The sequence below is a fragment of the Prunus mume genome, linkage group LG4 (genome assembly GCF_029339155.1).
Source record: "Prunus mume cultivar Tortuosa linkage group LG4, ASM2933915v1, whole genome shotgun sequence".
Classification (NCBI taxonomy): domain Eukaryota; kingdom Viridiplantae; phylum Streptophyta; class Magnoliopsida; order Rosales; family Rosaceae; genus Prunus; species Prunus mume.
Genome location: NC_142701.1, coordinates 17,953,933 through 17,976,258, shown reverse-complemented (window position 1 = coordinate 17,976,258; position 22,326 = coordinate 17,953,933). Strand labels below are relative to the sequence as shown.

The window sequence follows — 22,326 nt, the reverse complement described above, 5'->3', positions numbered from 1 at the left end:
GTGTGTAATGATGGGTTTTGAGTGTGTTTATAAAGTGTTTTGGGTGTTGGATTTTTTTATAATTTCAGCTCCCATTTTAGGTGTTTTAGTGAAACTCCCTATTTAATTTCAAAATTCAACACCCATATAAAGGCAACCGAGATGAGCGGAGGACCATTTTTCATCTTACTAGTTGAAATGGTAGATAGGCAACGTGGCAACATCCTAACGGTAACCCTCAACCGTACGGCTTAGAGAGGCACACGTATATATAAGTAACATCCTTGGGTTTACAGAGTAGTCTCACCACCGAATTGAAACAAATGCCATTTCTCCATTTCTGATAATCAACCTCTGAAATCTCTCTATTTCTTTAAGTTCTCATCTCTTATGTTGAAGAAAATAATTATCTTTCTTGACGATTAATTCTTGAACAAAATGTACGCACAAGCAAGAACCACCCTCCCATTCCTCATCGTCTTCACCGCATTTGTATGGTGGATGATCGCTAGTCTTGGTTTACCACCTACCCCTGCCGCCCTTACTGCCCCACCGTCCTGGCCACCTAAGCAGTACCAACAATACTCGAGGAAACCATCTGAAGAGGAAGAGGATATTCTTTTTTTTTTTTTTTTTTTTTTTTCCCAACAGAGGAAGAGGATATTCCAAAGCCTTCTAAAGAGGAAGAAGATATTCCACAACCATGCGAAGAGGATTTGGATACTGCCTGGATACAGAACGATGAAGATGAAGATGGCTAATGTTGCAACATGAACGTTGCAAGAGGCAGAGGGAGGACCAAGGCATACGCATACCCATTAAGATTATTACGTGAGTTTTGGGAGGAGGCAAGAGTTGTTGTAAATTGTAATAATGTTTTTTGCGATGGGATGGAAGGGTAAGTGAGGATTGGAGGGTAAGTTCAAAATTCCAGCCAAGTCCGTCATTGTTCTCTATCCCAGACCAGACAGTATCCACTTACTCATCCTCTTCGGAAGGCTCTGGTTTTCCCCTCAATCTCGTTGCCTATCCTCAGAAGAGGAAGAGGATTATATATATTTTTTTTATTTTTTATTTTTTCCCAACAGAGGAAGAGGATTTCGTTGAGGAAAAATATTCCATAACCATGAAGAAGAATATCCTCTTCCTATTCGGAGAGGGAGGACCAAGGCATGGTTCTTTTTGGGAGGAGGCAGGTGGTGCTGGTGGAAGGGTAAGTGAGGATTGGAGGGTAAGTTCTGTGGAGGTGGTCAGAACAGTGGGGGCAATAGGGGCGACGGTGGCATGTGGTAAACCAAGACTGGCGATCATCCACCATACAAATGCGGCGAAGATGACGAGGAAGGAGAGGGAACTGAAAGAAATAATTAATTGTCAAGAAGATGATTATTTTCTTCAACATAAGAGATGATAACTGAAAGAAATAGACTTCATCTACTGCATTGCTCAGCGACGATACCAGATACAAAATTAGTTAGGAATTTATTGTTGTGCCAAATGCACCTAAGCTTTATGGAAACACCTCAAACCAACCCACAAGTTAATATAGAAAATAAATGCAAGAACAAGAAGAATAGCAGAGACAAAGATTTAACGAGGTTTCTCACAGTCAGTGTAACTGGAGTACGTCCCAAGAGCAGCAGGAGCAAACAAATCCATTATGAATAAATTGGGATGTTTATAAATTGTTCGCCAACCTCACCACCCAAAGCTCGAAATACACCCAATGCCTCTCACTCACAACGAGGAAGACAACAAGAGGCAGAGGCAGCACCAGTGCATACCAATAGCCACGTGGGTTTTGGGAGGAAACAGTTGGAACAATGGTTTTTTTTTTTTTGGGTATGGATGGGGATGGGAGGGTAGGTGAGGATTGGAGGGTAAGTTCCAAACCCGATACTCACGTCTTCGTCTTCTTCCTCTTCCTCTTCGGAAGGTTGCTCCTCTTTCCTCTTCTGACTCAAAGATACGAAATTATCATAAATGGCCTTTTGTTTCAAGGGAAATGCTAACAACTTTCTCTCTAACCTTCTATCTAACCTTTTCCTTTGGAGCTTTCCATTTTTCGCTTGACATGTGTCATTCTCCTTGCACTTAAAATAATGTCATTAATATATTATCAATAATGTTACTCTTACCACATGTGTCATTCTTCATCGGCTATCCTCCTACACCATCAATTGGCACTCCACTCCCTCCTTTGGTTATTGGTGAGTATATATGATTTTTTTTTTCCTATCAATTCTTTTTTTGATTGGGATGCTATATTTTCATGTTCGTTCTCCTCCATTGATGACTTATGGTCATTCCCCATTGTTTCTTTTCATGCCTTTTTAAATAATTTTGTTTCTTTCCAAATAAAAGCAAGTTAAGTTATGTTATAGTTAACCACTACTGTTATAGTTTAATAAAGTCACGATCTATACCAAATCTTGAGAAAATATCGGATACCGGATACCATATACAAAATTAATTAGGAATTCCTTTCTTACCTCTGTGTGTGATATATATATATATACTAGAAGTTGTTAATTTATTTCAAGGACCCTTCTTCCCTTGAGCATTTGAAGAAAAGCGACCGGTAGGCTTCTTTTCTTCTTCTTATTTAATTTTTGACAGCTTTAATGTTTATGTATGTTTGTCGTTTCAAACTTTATAACTAATTCTGTTCATCAAACTAGCTCGCTCCTGTTCAGACCAAAAAAAAAACTAGCTCGCTCCTACATATGCATGCAGGAAAAATGCCGATTCGAAAATTAATTCGAAAAGTTTCTAAGAACACAAGGTTGAAATGGGCACAAGTTGGTTTTGCCATTTTTCAGGCCACATTCACATACTACCGCCTGTTGAGAAAGTTGTTGCTTTCCCTCCCTCAAGATTTTAGTCGCCACCAGATCACAATGGCGATGATGAGGATAAGAAGAGCAATTCAAGCAGTGATCAGTACCACTACTACAAGCAGGTGGTCTGATGAACTCCCAGAAGAAATCATGCAATTGATTCTGCAACGGCTATGCCTCCCAGACTATCTCCGCTGTGGCGCAGTATGCCGTTCTTGGAGAGCTGCCCTAGCCGTTAAGCGTTGCCCTCCTGTTCCTCAACTTGAGATTCCCTGGCTCATGCTCCGTTCACACCCGTTCTCTCTCAAAGATCATTACTTCTTGAGTCTAAGTGACAACAAAACTCACAAGTCGTCGTCGTTTGGCTCTAACGATTATATAAGCAGGCGAGATTGTGTTGGTTCCATCGAGGGGTGGTTGATTATGGTTGATAGTGAATTTTGTATCCGTGGTCATTCTGCTTGCACGCCTTGCAAGATTATCATCTCAAGTACCCTTATACTACCCTCAACTTCTTCTTGAACCCACTTTCAGGTGTTCGGGTCATGCTGCCATCACAATCCACCATTCCATACATGTATGGCACCAGACCTTTCTTTTTCAAGAAAGTGGTAGCCTCTTCATTGCCGTTGCTAACGACATCGTCGTGGTCAAAATCAGATGATCATCATCATCGTCATCAGATAATAAACTCATCATGTCTTGTGGCTGGCCTTTGTGGGGAAGGCCTTTATTTGGCCTTTTGTAGACCAACAGATAAATCATGGACCCTCATTGAGCCAGTGCTAGAGGGTACACGCTTCACTACTCTGGATATAGAAATAATTGATGGGAAATTATATGCTGTAAATCGGGATGCAGCACAGTTTTCGATCGTGTACGATCTCCAAATGTTACACGCTGAAGGCCATGCCAATGCCGGGCCTCCTGGTAATAAGTACAGCGGGCCGCCTCAAAAGTTGGTTATGCTTCATCCAAGGCCAGTTCGTTCCCTGTCCTCTAACACTACGGGTGGCGTCGTATATGTTACCGAAAAGGAAAGCCCTCGCTTAGCAAAAGATCCTACAACAAAGGAGCTGTTTATGATTCTCCATAACACTAGTTTTGCTTATGAAAAGGATCCAATAATTCCCCAGTCCCTCTTAGGTCGCAATTATGTCATTCCACCTAAACTAAAGGATTTCGAGTGTTCAAGCTTGAATGTAACAACAATGGTCCTCAGTGGGTAGAGGTTGAAGACCTCGGCGGTGATAGGATATTGTTCCTGAGCAAGGCAAGCAACAAGCTCATCTCTGCTACAAGCATCAGTCTTAGTTATGGTGATTATAAGAAGAGAGTTGAAGGAAATTGCATTTGTTTTGCTTTAGATAATCCTTGTTTAGCATCACCGTGGATGGGACGCGACTTTGGGGTGTTTTCCTTGACAAACAAGAACATCCAGCGTTTTATTGTTCCCAATGATCACCCTCGTACTAGCCTGTTCAATACTCAACCTGTTTGGTTCACACCATACATTGAATAGCTAGCTAGCTAGTTGATTTTTATTATTCATGTGCATATTGGTAACTTATAGGTAACTTCAGTAATGGTATCTCTTGGTATATTTTCTTTTTTGAGATTTAAGGTTGGTATGCGTGATTTAGATATAAGAATTGAGAAAAATAAAATAAAATTTCACTCAAATAATCAAAATGATGAACACAATGGCTCTGTACACTCCATTTTCTTGTATATATGCACTAGAAATTGGCAAAAAGATTACAAATTTACAATAAGGCAATTCTTTAACTCACTTTATACAAATAAAGAATATTGAACTTATTCAAGCTGCACAAGCACACATACCACACTCAAACCTCTTAGAACAAGCACACCCACATAAAACCTTTATTCATCCAATTCTCAACTGTCGGAACCGACTTGGTTTTGTTTATTTATTTATTTATTTTTCTGATTGTGTCTTTGAATGAGAAGACTTGCCGGTAATGGCTTTCTTCACCTTGGATATTGAATGCTTGATACCCGAAAGGATATTATGGGATTTCTTATGTGAAATCTTAGCATCAGCATCTCTAGAGGCTTCTACAATGACGGGAGAATCATAGCCTGGCTCTGCATTTTTGTGTTCATTTTCTCCCGTCTCTTCATATGTTTTTACTTCTTCAGCATTTTCGTGCTCTTCTTCTTCCTCTTCAGTTTGCACTTCTTTGCTAGCTGTTGTATCTTTCTCCTCAGGCAACTGAATTATAGATGAAATATTCAATATTATAGGTTATGAGGATTTATCTTAAAATGGTAATTAAGAACGTTTGTTTTCTATTCACTGACCTCGCCCCGATTTTCGTTTGTTCTGACCACAGAACTTTCGTTGGTCTTCTCTACTTGATACTCTTCAGCTATTGATTTTTTTTCTTGATGGCTCTCTTCTCTGACAGAGTCTGCCTCAGAATCCTTTGGAAGTTCCTTATCCTCCTTGATCTGATAATATACCCAGTGTTAGTACTTTCTCTAATATATAGATAACTGCAGGATAAAAATATGATGGGGTAGTCCAATTGTATATTTGACCTCATCATTTGAAAGTCCAGTCTTAATTTTTTCATTTGCTTCAACTGTTGTGTCACACAGAGTTTCTTTGTCTTCAGTTAAATGTTTAGCCACTTCTGTAGTTTCTTTCGGGGATTCCTGCATGAGTATAGATAACAGAATCTTTAAAGATTGAACTTCACACATAATGAAAAACTAAGAGAAGAATGCTGTCTATGCTCTAACCTCGTTGTCCTGATTTTCATTTCTTGCGGTATTAAATGATTCACTCTTCTCTCCTTCATATTTTTCAGCTATCAACTCATTTTCTTGTTCTCTATGGCTGATGTTTTCTCCACTAACAGAAATCGGCCGCAAATCTTTTGCCTCTAGCTCTTCAGCCTCCATCTGTTTTAAGTTTCCGCCTAAGTTAATACAGAAATTGCAATGCGAGAACAGAAAATAAAGGAGGAGGGTGTTTGGGGAAAGGGAAGAAGAGAAATCAGAGATGAAATTTAATATCTAAGTACGGTCCAATTTCATTATCTAACCTCTTCATTTGAAACTTCATTCTTCCTGGTTTCATTTGCTTCAATTGTTGTCTCACACCACCTCTCTTCTGCCCTTGAATCAGATATTGCTACCTCAAGATGCTTCTGTTCATTAGAAACTTCATTCTTTATGTTTTCATTTGTTTCATTTGCTTCATTCTTTAGGTGCTCTCTGTTTATCGTAGCATCTTGTGATCTGCTGAAGCCTTCTTCTGGAACACAGTCAGAAGCATTTTCACTTGTTTCAATGTCAAGATTGGAGGCTTCCATGGTTGTTCCCTTTAGTTCTGTGGTTTTCTGGTTCCCCAATGGAGAATCATCATATCTTTCCCCTTCTTCATCTTGATGAGGCTCTACTTCTGGAACTCCTATCAGAGAGCTCCGTTCTTCCTCATGAACTTCATTTGAACTTTCCTTTTGTAATTCTTCACTAGAGTAAAGCTCAACATCAGACACTTTGAGTTCGCTTGGCTCTTCCTTTGGCAAGCTTTTCTCTTCTGCTGTGCTTGCAGCGTTCCGTTCTCATCATCCTGTATTTGCACATTGCTCATGTTTTCTTCTTCTGTCGTAGTGATTGTGGCATGCTTCGTTTCACCTGTGAGAAATGCAGTAGATGGAGTCTCTTTTAATATCACTTTGCAGAGTGTCTGATCATCGACAACTTCATCTTCAGTAACTACATCAATGCTTTGAGAAGCAAATGTATTTGCTGTTTCACAAGTTTCTTCTGTTTCTTCTGCAGTTTCATCCACATCCAGTGTCTTCAGAGCCATTTCAGAAACCTTGGCATCCTTGGGCTCTTCCTTTTGTGGACATATCTCTTCCGAGGTAGTTCCATGTTCATCTTCAGAAGCTTTGATCTCCTTTTCCTCATGAAGCAATATAGAAGATGGTATCTGAAGTTGCTCTTTTGATATCACTTCATGGACTATCTGATAAGCAATGATCTCATCTTTGGAAATTACATCAGTGCTTTGAGAATCAGCTTTAGACACTGTTTCAAAGGTTTCTTTGATTTCTTCTGTTTCATCAGCATTCAACTCTTCTGGAGCCAATTCAGAAACTTTGAGCTCCCTGGCCTCTTCCTTGTGCAAGATTGTCTCTTCTGGCATTTCTATTTTCTTGGCATGCTCTTCCTCTATGGATTTGTCTTGGGTTGTAATTCCGTGCTCATGTTCATAAGTTTTGAGCTCCTCTTCCTTGGGAAGCAAACTATGAGATGGTATCTGAAGTTGCATGTCTGTTATCCCCTCAAGGAGTGTTTGATCATCAATGATTTCATCTTTGGAAACTGCATCAATGCTTAGACAATCAGATTTAGAGACTGTTTCAAAACTTTCTTTGATTTCTTCTTCACTTTCACCAGCATCTAGCTTTTCCAGAGACAATTCAGAAGCTTTGAGCTCTCTGGGTTCTTCCTTTTGCAAATGTGCCTCTTCTACTGACCTTGCAGCAAATAAATCTCCCGTGTTTTCATCAGCTGGCACTGCCCTTTCATGTGTGTGCTCTTCTTCTATATTCTTGTCTTGGGTTGTAGTTTCATGCTCATGTTGATTAGATTTGAGCTCTTTTTCCTCGGGAAGCAATGTAGAAGATGGTATTTGAAGTTGCTCTTTTGATATCCCTTCGTGGAGTGCCTGACAAGCAATGATATCATCTTTGGAAACTACATCAATGCTTTGAGAATCAGATTTAGGAACTATTTCTGATCCTTCTCTGATTTCTTCTTCAGTTGTATCGACATCTAGCTTTTCCAAAGCCAAATCCGAAACCTCCTTGTGCCCTTCCTTTCTCAAGCTTGTCTCTTCTGCTGTCCTTTCAGCAAAAGAAGCTTTGACCTCCAGGTTGTAAACCTTGTTTTCATATGCTAAATCACTAGTTTTAACCTGTACCTCCTCTCCCAATTCATATTTCTCCAAAGACTGTGATGAATCTCCTTCTTCATTTGATGTCACCTTTTCACTTGTTTCTGTCACTGTGACTGCACCATTGTTGCTATCATCGTCTTCAGCCACTTTGACAGAAAATGTTTCTTCATCTTTATCCTCCTCATTTGAAGCTTTTGCTGAAGTTGGACTGTTACCTTCTCCAAGTGGACCTTCTTCATTTTCACTGGTAAAGTATAAAAAATTTCTTCAGACCTTTCAGCAATCTTACTTGTCTCACATGCGGTGCCCTCACCTACTCCAGCAGCATGTAACTCTTGAAGGATCTGTATAAAAGATAAGATTATATTTAAAATAGACATACAAATACAAACCAAATATATTTCCCGAGGGACAAAGTGAGCCATATAAGCTAACCTCTCCTTTGAACTTCACTGCTTCCCAGTTTGTCATCTTTGAACTTTTCACTTCCATCTTCTGGAATAGACTCTAGTTGGAGGTCATTAGCATTGAGTTCTTTTATGTTCTCTATGCTGCTTCCCTCTTCCTTTAACTTTTCTGTCTCCTTGTCATTGTCTTGAGAGTTCTTAACTGTTTCTTCTTGAATTAATTCTGGTGAAAAAATTGCAGCATTGGCTTCTATGATTTGTCCTTTATTGAAATCTCCCTCAGTGTTCTTTGGTTCATCAAAGACCTGGTCCAACAGTTGAGGCTTCACCTAGAAAAAGGAAGAAATTTAGAAATATGAGATTAATTAGTGTTTTTATATAATTGTGTTGTGTGCATGCTGTCACATGCATATGCTCATCATATTTTATATTGCATACCTCTTCAGCTATCATGTTATTATTCTCATCTTCAACTCTCAGTGTTGGTTCTGCTTCTTCAAGACTTTGCACTTGAAAGTTAACAGGGGCGTCATCTAAATTGATATTTCCAAGTCCTACCTTCTCTTCACCTTCATCCACAACCGCAACTGTTGGAATCTGGCTCTCTGAGAACTCTTTTGAGTTGGAATTTTCATCTGATTGTTCATCAATACCTTCAACGTCCAAGGTAGTTCCATCCGTCAAGATGGTTGCTAGACCCTTCTCATCAAGAGCAGTATCAGTATTTTCGACCTGCTCTTTGTTTTCTGCTTCAGCTTCCTTCAGGACTGTTTGGTGCCTCACAATTCCAGAGACAGAGTCAGAATTGATAACTGTGGAGCCATCCTTCTCAGATACCTCGGACTGAAAGGAATTACTTTCTTCTGCATGGGTTTCTTCCTCTGAAATAGGAGTACAGAGGTCCTCATTTGGCTTTCTTTTGTCCTCAAAAGTTTCAGAGTTTGTTTCCTCCTCCATCATATTTGTGACCTCAATGGGCTCTTTACATTCCTCATGCGCTTCCTTTTTCTGTTATAAATTTGTAAATTGACAGCTGTAAATAAATAACATCACGGAACAATCTGAAAAAACTGACTTTGATATCGTATGCAAGCTGACCTCTTCTTTCAGAGTCGACACATAATTTTCTTCTTCTTCTGAGCTTTCCTTAATTATGTTGTCTCCCACCAGTGAAGAAGAGAGTTCCCGATTGGCCTGTTCCTCTAAGTTTCCTTGTACTATTTTTGTGCTAAAATCAGCTGCCTCAATACACGCCTACATGGAGAAGTGTGAGTTTTGTGATTAGAGAAGACCAAAAAGGGATCATGTATTTCAGTAAGGCTTATGCTTGTGTTCAAGACCTGATATTCCGTGGAGTTGTCTTCAGTTGTTTCTTTATCATTGAATTCTTGAGGATGAATTTCCTGTAATGCATGTTCTCCTGTTTCTTGTTCTCTACTGTTTCTCTCCAACACCTATATAATATAAGAGATGAAAGGATTATAAACTGGGATAGTAGGCATATAATGTCAATATATAACAATTTGTTTCCTTATTGATGATAGCAGGTAGCTTCTAAGGTTTCTTCTGATAGTAACAAAGGCTGTCAGCTTTCAACTGCTGGTTCATAGGAGTTCTTCCTAATCATTTTCCAAATCTACATAAACTTTTCTATAGCATTATAGCACCTTGAAGACAATGGATTAAGAAAAGAGTGAAACTATAAATATATATTTTCGCAATGTTCAATAAATCGCTAGGCCGTAGGCGGGTTGCAGGCAGGGGCCTAGCGCCTAGAGGAGTAGTAACCGCGGCCTAGGCATTTCTTATTTATATATAATTATTTTGTTCTATAAATTATAAATTTATACCAAAATCATGCAAAATAAAAGGATATATAAATTATAAAGTACAAAATTGATATAAAATATGTAAAAAAAAAGGTTCAGCATAAAGCATATAATAGTACTACAAAGAAAAATACTTGAAATGAAAAGCTAGGCCTCTAACTCTTCCTCCTCTCCATATCCCTCCAAGACTGTCGGTGTCGGACTCAAACTCAACCCAAAAAAAAAAACTTTTTTAAAAAAAGGGACCCAGCCCGCCCCGCCTAGCCGATTTTTCGAACAAATAAATTTTCGGTTCCATTTTAAAAATACTACATGATGTTTTCCTGTGTTCATATGATCAGTGACTTGTTTATTTATCCTGCAGCTAAGCCAAAAAGAAAAAGTCATAACATTTTGATGCTAATCTTACCTCTTCCGATCCTGTGTCTTTTTCTTTCGCATCATTTATGGCATTTGTATCTTCTTCTTTGGATTCTTTTATGTTCTGAATTGCTCTTTCCTCCTTTGTGCATGTAATTACTTGTGCATTTTCTCTTGATGATTCTGCCTTGGTTTCTTCAGGCATCACATCCAGCAATTTTTGAAGCCCCTCTCCTGGTTCATATTTCTGCACAGCCCGTGGTGAACCTTCTTCACCAATTACCTTCGCACTCGTTTCTATAACCGCGACTGTACTAATATCATCATCCTCGACTTCAGCCAACTTGACAGGAAATGTGTCCTCAATTGGGTCTTCTTCCTTTGAAGCTTTTGCTGAAGCTGGGATGCTACCTTCTCCCTGCTGACCTTCTTCATATTTCACTGGTAAAATACTAAGAATTTCTTCAGCAATCTTATTTGTCTCAGATACTGTGTTCTCACCTATTCCAGCAGTATGTGACTCTTCAAGGATCTGCACAAAAGATAGTTTAGATTTAAAATATACATACAAAGAAAAATAATATTTTCTGTAGAGAGGGAGGCTTGTAAGCTGACCTCTCCTTTCGACTCCACCGCATCCATTTTGTCTTCTTTGAACTTTTCACTTTCATCTTCTGGAATATACTCTGGTGAGAGGTCATCACCATTGCCTTCTTTCATGCTCTCTACACTGCTTCCCTCTTCTTTGAGATTTTTTATCTCTTTTTCAATTTCTTGGGAGTTATTACCTGTATCTTCTTCAATTGATTCTGGTGAAAAGGTGACATTGCCTTCTAGGATTTCTTCTTTGTTCAAATCTCTGCCTGTGATCTTTGGTTTATCAAAGACCTGCAACCATTGCGGCTTCATAAAGAATAAGGAAAGATATAAATTGTATTGTATTTAGTGTTCGTACGTAATTTTGTGCTTTGCATGTCACATGCATATATAATATTATATATGTTCATTCATGTTCTATTATATTGCATACCTCTTCAACTATCATGTTATTCTTCTCAGGATGATCTTCTGATTTGTGACTCTCATCTTCAACTCCCAATGTTGGATCTGCTTCCTCAAGACTTTGCACTTGAAAGCTTTGCTCCGTGGTCTTACCTGCTTCTGTTGGAATCTGATTTTCCAAGAACTCCGTTGAGTCAAAATTTCCCCCCTCTGCTTCTACGTAAATATCTTCAATGTCTAAGGCCGTTTCATCTGTTAAGATGGTTGCTAGAACCTTCTCTTCAGGAGCAATATCATTTCCTACCCGCTCATTGTGTTCTGATTCGGATTCCTTCAAGCCTGTTTCACCTTCATCTGCTGCTGTTGGAATCTGCTTCTCCAAGTTTTCTTTTAAGTTGAAACTTTCCTCTGCTTGTACATCACTATCTTCAATTTCTGATGCCCTTTCATCTGTTAAGATGGTTGCCAGAGCCCTCTCTTCAGGAGCAATATCATTTTTTACCTTCTCATGATTTTCTGTTTTGGCATCCTTCAATCCTGTTTCACCTTCATCTGCTGCTGTTGTAATCTGCTTCTCCAAAATCTCTTTGGAGTTGAAAATTTCCTCTGCTTTTACATCAATATCTTCAATGTTCAAGGCCGTTTCAACTGCTGAGATGGTTGCTAGACCTTTCTCTTCTGGAGCAGTATCAGTAGTTTTTGTCTGCTCCTTGTTTTCTGTTTCGGCATCCTTAAAGCATGTTTTATCTTCATCTGCTGCTGTTGGAATCTGCTCCTCCAAGTTCTCCTTTGAGTTGAAATTTTGCTCTGCTTGAACATCAATATCTTCAATGTCCATGGATGTGTCATCTTTTAAGACGGTCGCTAGACCTTTCTCCTCATGAACAATATCAGTATCTTTGATCTGCTCATTATTTTCCACTTTGGCTTCTTTCAAGCATGTTCCACCTTCATCTGCTGCTGCTGGAATATGCTCCTCCAAGTTCCCCTTTGAGTTGAAATTTTGCTCTGCTTGTACATCAATATCTTCAACATCCAACAATGTCTCATCTGTTAAGATGGTTGCTAGAACCTTCTCTTCAGGAGCAATATCATTTTTCACCTGCTCATTTTTTTCTGCTTCAGCGTCCTTCAAGCCTGTTTCACCTTCATCTGCTGCTGTTGTAATCTGCTTCTCTAAAATCTCTTTAGAGTTGAAAATTTCCTCTGCTTTTACATCAATATCTTCAATGTCCAAGGCTGTTTCAACTGCTGAGATGGTTGCTAGACCCTTCTCTTCTGGAGCAATATCAGTAGTTTTTGTCTGCTCCTTGTTTTCTGTTTCGGCATCCTTAAAGCATGTTTTATCTTCATCTGCTGCTGTTGGAATATGCTCCTCCAAGTTCTCTTTTGAGTTGAAATTTTGCTCTGCTTGTACATCAATATCTTCAACATCCAAGTATGTGTCATCTGTCAAAACGGTTGCTAGACCTTTCTCCTCATGCACAATATCAGTATCTTCGACCTGCTCCTTATTTTCTGCTTTGGCTTCTTTCAAGCATGTTTCAACTTCATCTGCTGCTGTTGGAAACTTCTTCTCAAAGTTCTCTTTTGAGTTGAAATTTTCCTCTGCTTGTACATCACTATCTTCAATTTCTGATGCCGTTTCATCTATTAAGATGGTTGCTAGACCCTTCCCTTCTGGAGCAATACTGATATCTTTTTTCTGCTCCTTGTTTTCTGATTCGGCTTCCTTCAAGCATGTTTCGCCTTCATTTGCTGCTGTTGGAATCTGCTTATCCAAGTTCTCTTTTGATTTGAAGTTTTGCTCTGCTTGTACATCAGTATCTTCAATGTCCAAGGCCGTTTCAACTGCTGAGATGGTTGCTGGACCCTTCTCTTCTGGAGCAATATCAGTAGTTTTTGTCTGCTCCTTGTTTTCTGTTTCGGCATCCTTAAAGCATGTTCTATCTTCATCTGCTGCTGTTGGAATCTGCTCCTCCAAGTTCTCATTTGAGTTGAAATTTTGCTCTGCTTGTACATCGATATCTTCAACATCCAAGGATGTGTCATCTGTTAAGACGGTCGCTAGACCTTTCTCCTCATGAACAATATCAGTATCGTTGACCTGCTCCTTATTTTCTGCTTTGGCTTCTTTCAAGCATGTTTCAACTTCATCTGCTGCTGTTGGAAACTGCTTCTCTAAGTTCTCTTTTGAGTTGAAATTCTCCTCTGCTTGTACATCACTATCTTCAATTTCCGATGCCGTTTCATCTGTTAAGATGGTTGCTAGACCCTTCTCTTCTGGAGCAATATTGATATCTTTTGTCTGCTCCTTGTTTTCTGATTCGGCTTCCTTCAAGCATGTTTCTCCTTCATTTGCTGCTGTTGGAATCTGCTTCTCTAAAATCTCTTTAGAGTTGAAATTTTCCTCTGCTTTTAAATCAATATCTTCAATGTCCAAGGCCGTTTCAACTGCTGAGATGGTTGCTAGACCTTTCTCTTCTGGAGCAATATCAGTAGTTTTTGTCTGCTCCTTGTATTCTGTTTCGGCATCCTTAAAGCATGTTTTATCTTCATCTGCGGCTGTTGGAATCTGCTCCTCCAAGTTCTCTTTTGAGTTGAAATTTTGCTCTGCTCGTATATCAATATCTTCAACGTCCAAGGATGTGTCATCTGTTAAGGCGGTCGCTAGACCTTTCTCCTCATGAACAATATCAGCATCTTTGACCTGCTCCTTATTTTCTGCTTTGGCTTCTTTCAAGCATGTTGCAACTTCATCTGCTGCTGGAAACTGCTTCTCTAAGTTCTCCTTTGAGTTGAAATTTTCCTCTGCTTGTACATCACTATCTTCAATTTCTGATGCCGTTTCATCTGTTAAGGTGGTTGCTAGGCCCTTCTCTTCTGGAGCAATATTGATATCTTTTGTCTGCTCCTTGTTTTTTGATTCGGCTTCCTTCAAGCATGTTTCTCCTTCATTTGCTGCTGTTGGAATCTGTTTCTCTAAATTTTTCTCTCCTTTTACATCAATATCTTCAATGTCCAAGGCCGTTTCAACTGCTGAGATGGTTGCTATACCCTTCTCTTCTGGAGCAATATCAGTAGTTTTTGTCTGCTCCTTGTTTTCTGTTTCGGCATCCTTAAAGCATGTTTTATCTTCATCTGCTGCTGTTGGAATCTGCTCCTCCAAGTTCTCTTTTGAGTTGAAATTTTGCTCTGCTTGTACATCAATATCTTCAACGTCCAAGGATGTGTCATCTGTTAAGATGGTCGCTAGACCTTTCTCCTCATGAACAATATCAGTATCTTTGACCTGCTCCTTATTTTCTGATTTGGCTTCTTTCAAGCATGTTTTAACTTCATCTGCTGCTGTTGGAAACTGCTTCTCTAAGTTCTCTTTTGAGTTGAAATTTTCCTCTGCTTGTACATCACTATCTTCAATTTCTGATGCTGTTTCATCTGTTAAGATGGTTGCTAGACCCTTCTCTTCTGGAGCAATATTGATATCCTTTGGCTGCTCCTTGTTTTCTGATTCGGCTTCCTTCAAGCATGTTTCGCCTTCATTTGCTGCTGTTGGAATCTGCTCATCCAAGTTCTCTTTTGATTTGAAGTTTTGCTCTGCTTGTACATCAATATCTTCAACGTCCAAGGATGTTTCATCTGTTAAGATTGTTGCCAGACCCTTCTCTTCTGGAACTATATCAGTAGTTTTGACCTGCTCCTGATTTTCTGCTTCGGCTTCTTTCAAGAATGTTTCACGTTCATCTGCTGTTGTTTGAATCTCCTTCCCCAAGTTCTCTTTTAAATTAAAATTTTCCTCTGCTTGTACGTCATTATCTTCAATGTCCAAGGCCGTCTCATCTGTTAAGATGGTTGGTAGACCCTTCTCTTCATGACCAATATCAATATTTTTCGCCTGCTCCTCATTTTGGGCTTCAACTTCCTTAAAGAACGTTTCACCTTCATCCGCTGCTTTTGGAATCTGCCCCTCCAAGTTCTCGTTTGCGTTGAAAGTTTCCTCTGCTTGAACATAAATATCTTCAATGTCCAAGGATGTTCCATCTGTTAAGATGGTTACTAAACCCTTCTCCTCAGGAATAATATCAGTATTTTTGACCTGCTCCTTATTTTCTGCTTGGGCTTCTTTCAAGCATGATTCATGTTCATCTGCTGTTGTTGGAATCTGCTCCTCCAAGTTGTCTTTTGAATTGAAATTTTCCTCTGCTTGTACATAAATGTCTTCAATGTCCAAGGCCGTTTCTTCCGTTAAGATGGTTTCTAGACCCTTCTCGTCCGGAGCAATATCAGTATGTTTGATCCCCTCCTTGTTTTCTGCTTCTGCTTCATTCGAGAATGTTTCACCTTCATCTGCTGATGTTGGAATCTGCTCCTCCAAGTTGTCTTTTGAATTCAAATTTTCCTCTGCTTGTACATTAATGTCTTCAATGTCCAAGGCTGTCTCATCCGTTAAGATGGTTTCTAGACCCTTCTCTTCAGAAGCAATATCAGTATGTTTGATCTCCTCCTTGTTTTCTGCTTCAACTTCCTTCCAGAATGTTTCACCTTCATCTGCTGCTGTTGGAATCTGCTCCTCCAAGTTCTCTTTTGAATTGAAATTTTCCTCTGCTTGGACATAAATGTCTTCAATGTCCAAGGCAGTTTCATCCGTTAAGATGGTTTCTAGACCCTTCTCTTCCGGAGCAATATCAGTATGTTTGATCTTCTCCTCCTTTTCTGCTTCTGCTTCATTCGAGAATGTTTCACCTTCATCTGCTAATGTTGGAATCTGCTTCTCCAAGTTGTCTTTTGAATTCAAATTTTCCTCTGCTTGTACATTAATGTCTTCAATGTTCAAGGCCATTTCATCCGTTAAGATGATCTCTTGACCCTTCTCTTCAGAAGCAATATCAGTATGTTTGATCTCCTTCTTATTTTCTGCTTCAGCTTCCTTCCAGAATGTTTCACCTTCATCTGCAGCTGTTGGAATCTGCTCCTCCAAATTCTCTTTTGAATTGAAATTTTCCCCTGCTTGTACAGCAATATCTTCAATGTCCAAGGCTGTTTTATCTGTTGAGATGGTTTCTACACCCTTCTCTTCAGGATCAGTATTTTGGACATGCTCCTTATTTTCTGCTTCAGCTTCTTTCAAGCATGTTTCAGGTTTATCTGCTGTTGTTGGAATCTGATTCTCCAACTTCTCTTTTGAATTGAAATTTTCCTCTTCTTGTACATTAATCTTTTCACTGGTGAAGATGGTTGGTAGAACCTTCTCTTCAGGAGTAATATCATTCTTTTTTTCCTGCTCCTGGTTCTCTGTTTCAGCTTCCTCCAAGCCTGTTACTTGACTCACTATTCCGGACACAGAGTCAAAATTGCTAACTGTAGGCACATAGTTCACCTGAAAATGTTTTTCGATCTCCATCTCGGGTACATCAGAGAGAAAGGAATTTTTTGGAACCAAGGTTTTCTTGATTTCTTCTGCATGGGTTTCTCCCTCTGAAATTGGAGCATAGATGTCCTTATCTGTCTCTGTTCTGTCTTCTGTAGTTTCAGATTGTAAGTCTTGTGTCAGATTTGCTCCCTCAGCGGGCTCCTTACATTTTGCATGTGCTTCCTTTCTCTGTTAGGGATATGATTTTGTGAATTTGCATTTGTAAAATAATACTATGATGAAATCATCTAAAGAAAATAAAAATTCTGATATTGTATGCAAGCTGACCTCTTCTTTTAGTATCACTCCATAGATTTCTTCTTCCTCTGAGATTTCCTTAGTTGTTTCTTCTACTACCAATGAAGAAGAGAGTTTCTGAATTTCCTGCTCCTCTAAGTTCTTTTCCTCTATAATTGTACTCAAATCAGCTGCCTTAGTACATCCCTAAAATGGGGGAAAAAAAGAACTCAACAAAGTTTCTATGGGGGTGATGGGAGATTACATATCACATGATAAGCCAGAAAGAAAAACTCATAACAAAGTTTATCCTAATCTTACCTCCACCACTGCAGTGTCATTTTCTTCTGTATTATTTGTGCTTTCGATATCTTCTTTCTTTTCTTTGTCTGAGGATTCTTGTGAGTTCTGAATTGTTCTTTCCTCTTTTCTGCAGATAATTACTTCTGCACTTTCCCTGGATGTTTCTGTCTTAATGTCCTCAGGCATCACATCCAGCACATTTTGAAGCTCCCCTCCTGGTTCATATTTCTGCAAGGCCTGTGGTGCATCTTCTTCATCATTTGATGTTACTTTTGCGCTCATTTCTGTAACCGAGATTGCACTGTTATAGTCATGATCTTCTTCAGCCACTTCGACAGTAAATGGGTCCTCATCTCTGTGATCCTCTTCTGTAGCTTTTGTTGGAGCTGTGCTCTTACCTTCTCCCTGCTCACCTTCTTCACATTTCACTGTTGACGTATTAAGAATATTTTCAGGTATTTCGATATTCTTATTTAGCTCCCATGTGGTGCTCTCACCTCCTCCAGAAATCTCTGGTTCTTTAAGAACCTGCATAAAGATATCTTTGAATTATATTATCTCTAGGATATTCTGCAAAGAAAATAACATGAACCAAATATTGGATAAAAGAATCATTGAAAAAGGTCTGAGATATATTATTAACAGAACTTTATAGTCAAGAACTTTTGAATTCCAATAAAAGGGGGTTCAAGTAGGTATTTTAGTTACCTTTTCTTCAGGAATTTCATCTTCAGTGATTTCATAACTAGGAATTGCTGAATCTTCCTTCCCTTCTTTCTTGAAGCTTTGTTCAAGGTTTATAACTTGTCTCTCTGCTTCATCAGTGGTAATTGTTTTGGTATTTTCTCTCAAAGTTTCTGTGTCATTCTCCTCAGAATTTAAATTCGAGGGTCTTTCAATATCGTAGTGTGCAGATTCAATTTGCTCAACTAAGTTAGTCTCAGTTTCTCCTTCGTGTTCTGCTGAATTCATATTGCTCTGCTCTGTTTCCTGGATAGGTCCTACAGCAGCAAATCCTTGGCTATCCTCCTCCTCCCCTGCTTTAGCCTCTCCCACATCCAGTGCCTCACCTTTTCTCTGTGTATTTTCCTCTTGTTTCATGCATGGACTGCCAAAATGTCGTTCTGAACTTTCATCATCTTTAACTGTTTCACTTGCAGTGTTACTGGCTTCGGCAGTTTCCTCAAGGAATTCGTTTTGGTACTCAGGTTCTTTTGGACTCTCCTTGATGATGTCTTCTGACCCGATTTCAGGATATACTTCAAATATATCAGGATTTCCTACTTCCGGCATGTGTGCCTCTTCTGTTTGTGTGATAAGTGGAGTGTCTGGGATACCAGGGGCCTCATTTGCCTTCTTCCCTACTTCAAGTCCAGCTTTTTCCTCATGATCATCTGTCATAGATGTCTTTTGTAGCTTGTCCTCAGCACACTGTTTAGCTTCCAAGGCTGCTTCATCATTCGGAATGTCAGGACCTGCAACTATTGTTGAGCTGGAGTCATCATCTGTACTTCTATCATTGTTAAACACAGTTGCTTCAGGACCCTTCTCCTCATACACTGCATAAAAGGACTCCGGTGCCTTGTTCTTTAGTCCTTTGATTCCTGTTTCTTCCTCAAATTCTTCTTGAAATATGGTATTGGTGCTGGAGGTATTGTCTGTGTTTTCATCAATTGAAGTCTCTGGTATAATATCCTTCTTGAAGCTGTTGTTCGTCAAATCGAGAGTACGAACTGCAGCTTCATCCTCTTGAAATGAGCGTTCCTCAAGTAGAACGGAAACGTGTTCACTGGATGAATCAGCAATTTCATCTGCCATTTGCCTTCCTTTCACATCTTCATGTGAACTCTTTGCCTCCTTTTCAACACATTGTGGATTTTCATTGATTGAATCCTGTTGGTCTGAGATTACTTGAACATGTTCATCAAGGTCATTGGCAATGCCATGACTTTCGATATGTTGTTCAGCCTTTTTGTCTATTTCTTCCAAGACTTGTTTTTCCTTACTTTCTGTTTCTTCTACAACTCCAAACTCTTTGCCTCTCAGAAGCTGGTCTTCCTTGTCTAAACTCTCCATTTCTGCTTCATTTGATTCATCACCTTGGGAATTCTCCGATACGCAAGTCTCTTGTTTGTCAACCTTAGAATCTGAGGGTGATGCAAAAAAACTTCCTCCTTCTGAGATTCCAATGCTGCTGTTCTTGCTTTCAACCTGCGCACTACATCCCACCTGTGTGTTTTCACCCTCTGCAAAGCATTTCACTGTTTCCAAATGCTGATCGGACTCACCTTCGGATTTATTCACTTGCACAGGAGAACATTGGCTGATCATGATGTCGAACTGCCCGCTTGTCAAATATCTGCCTTCCCCTTCTTTCTACATTAAGAAGGAATTGTTACATTTTTTCTAACTAGGAGTTCTATAACAAAATGTAACAAAAGAAGCATAGATTTACACATTGTTCTGGTTCTTTAACTATCATGGGCTTATTGTATCTCTCTCCCCTCTGGTTTGTGAATTCAAAAAACCATTTAGCATCACTTGTCATCGATTTAACTCATTTTGAGCCTCAAAATTGTATATCCTTTTTTATATTTATGAACACACTGAAGTTGTATTTCAATTTCTTTCGTGGCGCAGAATGTAGGTTAAGAAGACATTCTTTGATGCATGGATGAAGTAGCTCAATGTTTTATGGTGAATGTTTGTTTTTGTAAGTGTTATTTTAGAATACATATCTTCACTTTGCATATTTGGGTGTGTTTCTTTTCTTTCATTACCCCTTTTCTATAATTTATTTAGGTACTTTGTAGATAAGTGCATAATCTTATACACACAGGATGAAAACTATATGTTGGAGGGAAATAAAGATGAAAAGGCAGCAACCTTTTGATCTCTTTTGATAAAAAAGATAAACTTTATAATACTAATCCTAAATAAGAAATGATCAAGCTTTAAGCATAACCATAATAGTTACGTTGAACTGTTCTTGTATGTATGTTGCAATCTGGACCTGGTGTATCGGATTCATTGTTCTAACATCAAATTCAAAATTTCAAGCATGACAATAATAGTTACGTTGAATTGTTCTTGTCTGTATGTTGCAAACTTGAACACCTTTTTTCAATCCATAAGCAGTATTAGATGAACGAAGAGGTTCTCCTCCTTTGTTTTTTCTCCCTCTTTTCTATCCTTCCTCAAAATTGTAATCTTAAGAGCTTAATAAACACAACCCAATTGTTCATTTTTTTCAGTGTACTTCAAAAGGAGAAGTTCAAGAAAGTCTCTTGATTTGAAAACAAATAAATCCAATTCAAGAGATCCACCACACAATGGACTTTGCAGGGGTGTTTGGGAACGCCGAGAGGTTAGAGAAAACTTATGTTCGAAGAAGATTTAAGAATGAAAAGGTTTAGAAACAGAATTTCTCCTTCCCAAACACCCCTGCAATGCCCAAATCACCGATTCCCATTTGGAATTGGAGGCTTCTAGTATGGTTTCTATGTTTTCTGCTCCTACAAGTTTTTTAGTGGAAAAAAAAAAGGGATATAGTAACCCAATTGCAGCGTTGCCCATAAAGGAAGAGGTACATAATTGCAGTGGAAATAGAGACACAAATTTGGCTTCTGTTGACTTGTTTGATTTGAATTAGATTTTTTTTGGAGTTTGATGATACTTATGCTTATATGGACTCTGTGGATACAAGCAAAGATTTTTTGGAAACAGAATTGGCAGTAGAACATGTTGCAAGGAATGATAATGGAGTTTTGACAATTCGTGAGGAACAACAGCTCTTGTACGGGTACAGTGTAACTTGTCCAACTCGTCAGTCATCTCCCAGTGCAAGTGCAACAAATAGGGGTTCCTTTGACATGATGAGCACTTGTTTCTCTCCAGTTGTGCAATCTCATATTGATGCGCCAAGGGAGCCAATTGGAGATATGTTGCCTAGTCTATAGCTGCCGCTTAGTCCTGCCATCCCAGATTCCATGTCACAATGCAAGTCCGGGAAGGATTCTCTCGAAGCCGATTTATTTTATTTCATTTAAGCATAATTTAATGTTGATTTTTTTTATTGTTCTTGACTGTGTGGTGGATCTCTTGAATTGGATTTATTTGTTTTCAAAATCAAGAGACTTTCTTGAACTTCTCCCTTTAAGTATACCGAAAAAAATGAACAATAGGGTTATGTTTATTAAGCTCTTAAAATTTCAATTTTGAGGAAGAATAGAAAAGAGGGAGAAAAAACAAAGGAGAGGATCCTCTTCGTTCATGCGTCTGGATTGAAAAATAGTTACCTGCTCATTGGTTTCTGGCTGAAAAAAAGTGTGTTAAGTTTTTTGCTGGAAAAGAAGTGTTGAAGTTAAGATACTCCTTTGTGGTAACTACCAATACATGATCTTGCCTACATATGATTGTGATTGATATTTCATCAAAGAGAACAATTATACTATAACGCATAATTATAAGATAAGATATAATTCTATCATACAAAGATCATGAGATTACGGAAAAAAAAAAAACAGAGTAAGCTATTTGAGTAGTGATCAAGATTCTAGAATACCCTACCGTGACAGATATAGCTTCTGGAATATCAGCTTCTGTTGCCATTAATCCGCAGATAGTGGATTCTGAGGCGCATGAAGGAACTTTGTTTTGATCCAAACTCCAAAAGCTACCTCAAACTTTGGAGCTTTTAAGTTGAATTGAATCCACGGATGCAGTAGCAAGCTTTTTATGTCTGCCTTTGTTGCTGCTGCTGCTGACTAGCTTTGCAGCTTTTGAGTTCAGTGTTTTTGATCATACTGTATTAATCTGTTGATAGTTATATTAGCAAAAGCAGCAGCCACAGGAACTGACAAAATTGTCACTTTTTATATGCTAATAATATGCAATGTATGGATGAGTTGGCCACCAATGCAATGGTCCTACAGATTGATTGATTGATAGCTCACATGACCTGCTAGCCTAGACTCATGCAGCTTTACACAAACTGCACATTCAATTAGATCCA

General features: G+C 38.9%; 1 protein-coding gene and 1 pseudogene across 1 annotated transcript; one reads left to right on the top strand and one right to left on the bottom strand.

Annotated features, from left to right (window-relative positions):
* The first annotated feature begins 2,720 nt into the window (after positions 1-2,720).
* Positions 2,721-4,449, top strand: LOC148918056 (uncharacterized; annotated as a pseudogene).
* A 229-nt stretch (positions 4,450-4,678) lies between these two features.
* Positions 4,679-22,162, bottom strand: LOC103329804 (A-kinase anchor-like protein). Its single transcript, XM_089049822.1, is given in 19 exon segments — positions 4,679-5,058; positions 5,148-5,297; positions 5,388-5,504; positions 5,592-5,753; positions 5,897-6,412; positions 6,415-8,003; positions 8,006-8,108; positions 8,200-8,226; positions 8,228-8,500; positions 8,610-9,179; positions 9,270-9,425; positions 9,512-9,625; positions 10,410-10,892; positions 10,976-11,248; positions 11,391-16,961; positions 17,061-17,216; positions 17,331-17,840; positions 18,021-19,688; positions 21,882-22,162. Coding segments are annotated over 19 exon segments (12,777 nt in total). The 5' UTR covers positions 21,924-22,162; the 3' UTR covers positions 4,679-4,761.
* Positions 22,163-22,326: the final 164 nt, after the last annotated feature.